This window comes from Pyxicephalus adspersus, chromosome 2 (assembly GCF_032062135.1).
Source record: "Pyxicephalus adspersus chromosome 2, UCB_Pads_2.0, whole genome shotgun sequence".
Taxonomy (NCBI): Eukaryota; Metazoa; Chordata; class Amphibia; order Anura; family Pyxicephalidae; genus Pyxicephalus; species Pyxicephalus adspersus.
The window spans coordinates 80,404,310-80,412,271 of record NC_092859.1 but is presented as its reverse complement, the minus strand read 5'-3'; the positions used below and the strand labels follow the sequence as shown (position 1 = coordinate 80,412,271).

At 37.0% G+C, this 7,962-nt stretch overlaps 1 protein-coding gene across 1 annotated transcript; it reads right to left on the bottom strand.

Moving 5' to 3' along the window:
- Nucleotides 1-4,901: 4,901 nt before the first annotated feature.
- On the bottom strand, nt 4,902-6,849 carry MYF5 (myogenic factor 5). The gene is made up of 3 exons (XM_072398719.1): nt 6,245-6,849; nt 5,445-5,517; nt 4,902-5,220 (listed from the first exon to the last, which is right to left on the bottom strand). Exons 1-3 carry the CDS (start codon nt 6,743-6,745, stop codon nt 5,027-5,029), a joined length of 768 nt encoding a protein of 255 aa, XP_072254820.1. The 5' UTR covers nt 6,746-6,849; the 3' UTR covers nt 4,902-5,026.
- Nucleotides 6,850-7,962: the final 1,113 nt, after the last annotated feature.

Genomic DNA, 7,962 nt, shown 5'->3' with positions numbered 1-7,962 from the left:
CCATTGTGGTATATTCATTTTGACACTCTATATTTAATTTATGACACTCTACTGCAGCCACCTAATGCACCTTTCTACAAAATCTTAATGCAACATGCCCTAATGCACGAAAATGCATAATACGAAAATGCACAATGCATAATAAATCCAGTTTACCAAATTTTGTCTTTTGAATTGTGTTTAGACTAACAACGCTATATGTTTAGGCTTGGGGATTTGCTGCCTTGATCTGTCCACTTATGGCTTAAGTCACTATCTAGCGATGTGACAGCTGACATGATCATTTACAAATGAAACCTGCTCATCAGGTGCCCAGGAACTGAATCAATGACACAACTGCAGTCAGGGGATGCTGCTGACAGTCTAGTTTCAACAGTCAGAGGAAGGGGGAGAGGCGTGCGATCTGCCATTGTGACAAGACATTCATAAACATCCTGCTAGGCTTCATTGAAGTTTGACAGTATGTTTTGATATGTGCAATGGATGGCAACTACTTAAAAGGGTTGATGAGGCTAATCTGCATCTAATTTAGGGTAAATATACAGTGACATTTCAAGCTTTACCTGCAGTAGCTTCTGATGTGTTATACCTTGCCCATTTACAAACCCAAATAAAACACAACTTAGGTGAGATATAGATGCATACAATAGAAGCTATAAACCATGGAAGTACAAAACACGCAAAGCACCTCCATAAATAAAACTTGCAGATTCCCCAGATACTACTTCCACAACCAAGTCATGCTGATAGGATCTCATTCAGTAACTAGGCTTTAAAATTAGAGTCATCGATTAGTTAGTGCTAATAATGTTATGACCACACTGACAATGATTTTCTGTAGAAATTTGATTATTGACAATACAGTGGGCCTGATTAAAATATAAAAAGTAAGTGTGTGGTTAGTAAGTGGCTATCAAATTTATGGCATTTTTGTTCTTCTGTTTAAATAAACTTTTAAAAAACACATATGTGTTAAAAAAAGGAGTTTAAAAACTAAGGGCTTGTTCGCATGGAGAGCTAACAGGCGGTTCAGGCGGATGGATTTGACATCCTATCAACCATTAAAGGGCTACTGTTCCTTGGCTCTAATACTAAATTGGGTAAAATTATTTGACAAGCATTTTAGATGTTTTAGATCAGTGCTTTTCAACCAGGGTTCCTCCAGAGTTTTCTATGGGTTCACAAAACAATGAGCAATTTGTACCTCTCAGATCAGTTTAACCTCCATTAATGATCTTTTTGGCTGTCTGTAAAGGTGACATTCTTCTCACTGGGCAGCAAAGCAAGAAACATTATTCCTACTACCCACCACACTGATGTACTTTGAGTTGTTGATACAGTAATTATAGCAGGAGTTACCAGAAGACTTGAAAGGGTCCCCTCATGTTGAAAAGGATGATAAACACTGGTTTGGATGGTGAATATTTGTTTATCAACTGCTGCAGTAGATCCGTTCTCAGACGTTACTTTTTCCTTCAGCATTTTGAATGAAAAAAAAAACTGCTGACTTTGTTGTGCTTTAACCACTTGTCAAATCGTTAAAGCATACACAGTTTATACAGTTGTAGGGGATGATCGCAGGTGGTTGAGTAGCAGGAACCATATATTTTTCCCTTTTTATATTAAACAGTACACTCATTGAATTTTTTACTGGAATAATACGTTTTAGCAAGGTTGATGGCTGTGCATAGTATTCTTCATGTATACAGAAAGGAAGCCTAAGCTCCAGACTCCATGTTTTGCTGTGAATGACATAAATAGCTTGTGTTTTTGGAAGTTTGCCTTAAAGATTTGGAGAAGTGAATGGGAACACCAAGGACAAATGACAACCTTAAGAGCAGGCTTGTGCAGAATTAGAAAATAGTTTCTAAGACTCTTTTTATTGGGGTAAATCCTATATGCTAAATGCAAGTATATCTGCTCAACTAGGAAATATTTAGAGATTTTACAGCTTATTTTGTTTAGTACAAACCAGTGCTGATGTTTGCACCTATCCTTGCTGCCTCTGTAGGGTCTGTTTCTCACCTGGGGCTTTATGCCTGCTATGACTTTCTTGCCCTCTTACCCGAGGGTCCTCTTTTTTCCTTGAACTATGTGTCAGTTTAACAGTTCCAACTTCCATGTCATATTTTGCCTGTGTCATGGCACTCCCATGCTGTCTCTTCTACCTATAATAAAAGTACATGATATCATGTCCAGGAAACATATTTAAACTTTCTCATTTACTCTGTGACTTTGATTCCAGGCTCAGTTCTGTGCTGTTGTTCCCCATCTCCAGTTCCAGTTTATAATTTCTGTTGATGACCTGACTTGCCCCTGACTATGATTTCTGTCTGACCCGAACTTCTGCTTGTTTTTCATTACAATTCTTGTCTGCTGCCTGCCCTGACCTTTTGCTTGTCTTTAAGCATGCCTGTCTCTCAATTCTGCATTTCATCTTGTTTCTGCTGTCAACTGCTGTCATCTGGGTGTCTCCAAGGGCCTCAACCTCTCCTCAGCACTTTTTGGGGTTAAGTGGTGAATATCAGCCAACTTCCTAGACTTTTTGACTTGTGAAGAGCTCACAACTACCATGACAAAATTTTGAAACTAGGATGAAGTTGAGAAAGTGTGTTCATTCTTACGAAAGAAAAGTCAGGCAGGAATCAGAAACTACTTTAGGGTAAAAGGGAGAAAATTTGGGCACATTTATGGAAGGTGATAACTTCCCCATGTTCCAAAAGTTGGTGCATACAATACTATTTATACAAAAAAAATGGTCTTGCATATCTAACTGCAAAAGTTCAAAACTACCAGAAGTCAGACAAGGAAAATGGGAAAGTTAGTAACCTTGATGCAAGTCGAACATTATGATTTAATTATCACAAAATCCTTGAATGATTTTGTGCATGACTGCTAATATTCCCAGCTATGCACTTCTGCACTTAAAAAACAGTAAACGGTGACGTTTGTGATGTGAAACATTATATTGTTGATGGAGAGTGACACATTAACAAAAAGGCCTACTACTTGCAATTATTGTGTTATCTTACAGCCCCTCCACCTCCCTACACAATTAAAAGGGCTGCACAGGTTGGGAGAGTGGTCAATATAGAAGATTTTACCTTCACTGAAATGCAATTTTATGAAGTTTCTAGAAAGTTTTTTTGTTTCTTAAGCATATTTATTTAACTTGAAGGATATTTGCCATGTTTTTTTTAATCAGATTGACTATGTAACTATTATAGGACTGGCTGAACACATAGTGAATCATTAATTTTATTTTATCCAAACAAGGTGTTTTTGTAGTTTGTAAAATCACTGATTCCCTAATATGCTAGTCAAATTAATAAAGTGCTAACCAATGCCATACTGTCTATTCAAGATAGTGTAGGGTTCTGCAAGACTCATCCCTTCAGCTTTAGAGGCCTTCAGAGGCACCATTATGCCTTAGGGTAAATGTAGCCATATGATCAGTGATATGTTTTTAGGTAGTTGTGTGAAAAACAGCAACCAATGAGACTAGGAGACTTTGTGAACTGAGTAATCCTGATGGGCCAAAAGTTGAAAAACTCTCTAAAAAAAGGAATAATTCACAGAGTTTTCACATGGTTTAGGGGCGTTATTTTAGTCACATATTTCAAATCCTATTGGACATAGCTGAAAATAACTTTCACTTTAAAATTCACTAAAATTAATGAACATTGTTCAGTTGTGGTAACTTTGCAAATTGAGTTTGGTTTCTGTATCAAAGGACAGTGTGTAGGCATCTCTGTTCCCTTTTTGAATTGAATGTATTCCAGTTGAGTGATCTTCTGAGATCTTCTAAAAGGATGTTATAACAGAAACTCTTTTTTTTCATCAAAATGTGACATGTGACTTTGCTCTCATCAGTAAATGCTTAGCACATTTTACATTATGTTCTGCAAAAAAGACTGTAGCAAAGCAAATAATGGATAAAGTGTATGCTCACCCTGAAATAAATGGGGATATGAATGAGTATTTACATGAGACAGTCCTGACCTTGTGTGATGTTTAAAAGAAATACATTTCATTTATACTTTTAAAGTAAATTCATTTTACTTTAAAACTTGATAAATTTGTTCTTCTCCTAATTAGAATGTGTGATTGCATAAATAGAGCAGTGGAACTTCTTAACATTCTGAAATAATGTTTAAAATAAAATTGGGAAACAATCATTTAGATAAACTTTTTATTAATAAAAGTAATAGAAGAAAATATGTGCAAAACATTATCTGCAAATATACATACGAGAGCTGCCATAATCTACAAAATTGGAGGGAATTGGAAATATGCACTTTATTAGGCTAAGATTATCTTTTTGCTTATTTAAGGCATTACATGGAGCAATAGTGATGTGCAAGTACCCATAGCAACCAGTGCAGTTTAGTGAAAAAGATCTGCAAAAGAGACATTTTTAGCTGGTTGCTATGGGTTTATAACTTTAAATTACTTGTTTGATCTTCCCTTTTATTCAGTTATTTATTTTCATAAATAAATGCTGGTTTTCTACATTGTCACAGATATATACATGTTTAAGTTATGTTTTAATGTTTAGGACATATAATGCAGGAGCAAAAAGCATTTTGTATGTCTATATTTTCATCAGTTCAAACGATATTAGTTCACAATGAAACTGTCATTTTAGAATAAAAAAAACTTTTCAAAGTTTGATGGATGACATGCAAGACTGTTTTGCAATAAATTCACATATCTAAATGACAAAGTGCCCTACATGCCATTTAAATATAACAAGGAAGAATATTTTAAACAATCATCATCTCTCGCGATTTTTACCCCTGTCAACATTTTATCGTGAAAATACAATTACCACTAAAAATATTCTTTTAAAATAATCCTACCTCGCTTAAAAAAAATATTATAAAATTATCATTCATAAAAAAAAAAAAAAAAAGTCTTTATATACACATTTTTTGAAGTCTATATAAAAAGGCTATTGATCCTCTGAATAGTAGGATTTGTCTTCATGTTATTCACAGAATGTTTGAAGCTGATGTCGATGAGCTTAAAGCACATGATACACAGGTCTGGAATCTGGGGTCTCTGGGGTACTTGGCAAGGAATCAGCGCTGTTTGATGGAGATAAGGAGATGGAGTCTTGCAGAGGGAGAACACATTGCTCGGTGGAAGCAATGCGTTCCACTATACTAGACAGGCAGTCAAGGCTGGACAGTGCTGTGAGCTTGTTTGAAGAAAAGGCTGCAAATAAATAAAAAAATGTTAGATTTGTTTTTGAATCTATTTTCTGGTTTTTACATAGAAATCACTAGAAGTTGGGGGGAATTACACGTGGTCTTACAACAACTGTTTAACTACAAGTCTCAGTCCACTCTTATTCCAGAACTTTAGTAATGGAGAATATGTGAATAGCAGGACTTGTACTTCTGATTAATAAACATCAACAGTGCATTTGAAATACTTACATGTTGGTAAATCTGAGCAGTAGGTATTATCGTAACCATTATTTCTTCTCCATTGTGGGCTGATGCATTCTGCCTGAAAAAAAAAACACAAGAAAGGGTCCCATAAAACTACTGATTCAAAGAGATGTGTTTTAAAGGTCATTGACTAAAACTGTCTGTGAGCCACATTAGCAGTACTCTGTGTGACACCTTGACTGGGAAAGTTGGAAAATCTCACAAGCTTTTATGACATCAACTGGTGGTAATTCAGAGGTTTCATGAAAAACGAGCCGCATGGCAAAATTGAAATCTCAGAAAAATGTGTAACATGTTAAGCATGAAGAATGGATTGAGGACGGGGGAGGCCACACTAATTTCACTGTAGATCTGTTTCCCAGTGTTGTTCGCAACCTGGAACGTGTACACGAGAGGGTAACAATATACAGTGAGCTTAGATGAGAAAGAATTGGGAATTTTTATGTCAGGTTTTTTGTACTGGCAAACTAAATTCATTCATTTTGCACTGATTCCATATTAAAGCGTACTACAGTATTTCCAAATGAATTAATGAAAGTCATACATGGATTCAATACTCCATTGAATACTATACTTTTTTACGTTACAATAAGCCATGTTGCTTGCAACTAGATATAATTTAATTTGCAAGTTTTACCTTCTGTCTTGCACTAGTAAAATGCAACATGTAATCTGGTTGCTATGGGCAACAGCTCCATGATCATTTCTGTTTACACAGGCCAGTAGCAAACGTTAGTGGCACACAATGCAGACTGATAGGTAGTACAATGTCTTGTCGTACTCACCATGCCTTCTGAGCAGCTGGATGCCGGGCTGTTAGGTTCAGAGCAACTTTGTCCCGGGAGACTGTAGTAACTCTCGACTTGCTCGCTTAGAAGGTCTTGGAGGCTTTCTATGTATTTAATGGCGTTTCTTAAAATCTCTACTTTGGGCAGCCTTTGGTTGGGGTTTGTTGTGGTGCATCTTTTAAGGGTTTCAAATGCCTGATTGACCTTCTTCAGGCGCCTTCTCTCCCTCATTGTTGCTGCCTTCCTTCTGTCCATGGTGGATGACTTTCTTTTGCACGCTTTGCATGCCCACATGAGACAGTGGCCAGCCTGGTGATGACCGGTGGGTGCCCTAACATGCTCCTCTTCATCCGATTCCTGGAAACCTTTCTTAGAAGCACCATAGACAGACATCCCATGCTCAAAGTCATCTGTAAATTCCTCCTCCGGAGAAGGGATGCAGGAGCTGTCATAGAAGAATTCAGATGGGGAAAAATGGCAACCATCTACTATCTCCATTCTCAGTGTTGTGCTGGGGAGGTTAAAAAGATGTGAGCTCAGGTTTAAGCGATCAAGGCTCAGGAAATGGCTTTGGAGGATCTTTGGCTGATTTCCTCAATAATTAGTAAGCCTAGGTTAAGTGCTTCTGTGGTGAAGAACCAGCTTTATATATATCACCTTTAAAGGAGGTTGGTCCACAGAGACTATTAGCCATTAGCATATCCCACATCATCCCCCTACAGGGGCTGTCTAAGTGAGCCCCTCCTTCCCCCAAAGTCTGGTTTCAGTTTAATGGCTTTTTGACACTTTGCTATTTGTTTTAGGTAGTTTTATATGTACAAGGAAACACATCATATGGTTACCTCCGACTTACACAGCAATTGTGCATTTCAAAAATCACCTCCAAAAGGTATTTACTCAAGCCTGTTGGTCAACTAAATTATTTTCTATTATTTTTTTAATGTACTTTTTTCATTATCCTAACTTTTATTTATTTCTAAACCTTAGACTTCATATCAAGCATGGCACTGTATGTAAGTATATGTAAGTATGTAAGTTTTTGAGCACTTGTTGGCATCATTCATAATAATAATAAAAAAGCCTATTTTTTTTACCAAATATTGAGATGGCTCAGAGCTTTTTTTGCAGGTTTTACTGAAAAGAACAGATGTGAAATAATCCTTAGTTGTATTAAGACTAATGTGCCCTTAGCTGCAGCAAAAAACGTAATTTGAATGTGATTATAGATGTTTTTTTCTACATAATCCTGCACTGAACCTGATCCTTTGGTGTCACAACAGTAGCCAGTCCCTGCTTCCTTGTACAGTTCCAGATGGATCCCAGCTGCTCCAAGATTCTCCACCCCTGGTTTTCTCAGCAAGTTCACACAACTCCTTGACAAGTCTCCCAAAAGCTGCAGCACATCACTGGATCTCTTAGGGGTAATTAAAGTGGTAATGAAGCCATTAGCAGGCTTCTGCCAAGGTGCAGCAACACTTGGGTCATACTGAGCTGGCAGACACATTTGGTTCAGGAAGGAGGAAGGTAAAGAGGATGTCAGTAATTCAGTTGGGCACACTTTTCTGGATGTTTTTCCCACCTAGCAAGCTTTAATGTATGCCCATCAACAATGTACTGTAAAACAAATAGTAACTCTGCATAATGGATTTTTTGTGCAAAATGACGTTTTAGGAAGAACTTGGTAAAGTGGATTTGCAAACTTTTGATGTTGAAGA

Excerpts from the sequence above, each read along its gene's own strand:
- MYF5 (XM_072398719.1), bottom strand. The coding sequence starts at position 6,745 with ATGGAGATAGTAGATGGTTGCCATTTTTCCCCATCTGAATTCTTCTAT. Across the intron at positions 5,518-6,244 it reads CCAGCTGCTCAGAAGGCATG|GCAGAATGCATCAGCCCACA; the intron begins GTGAGTACGACA and ends TTTTTTTTTCAG. Across the intron at positions 5,221-5,444 it reads CTGCTCAGATTTACCAACAT|CCTTTTCTTCAAACAAGCTC; the intron begins GTAAGTATTTCA and ends ATTTATTTGCAG.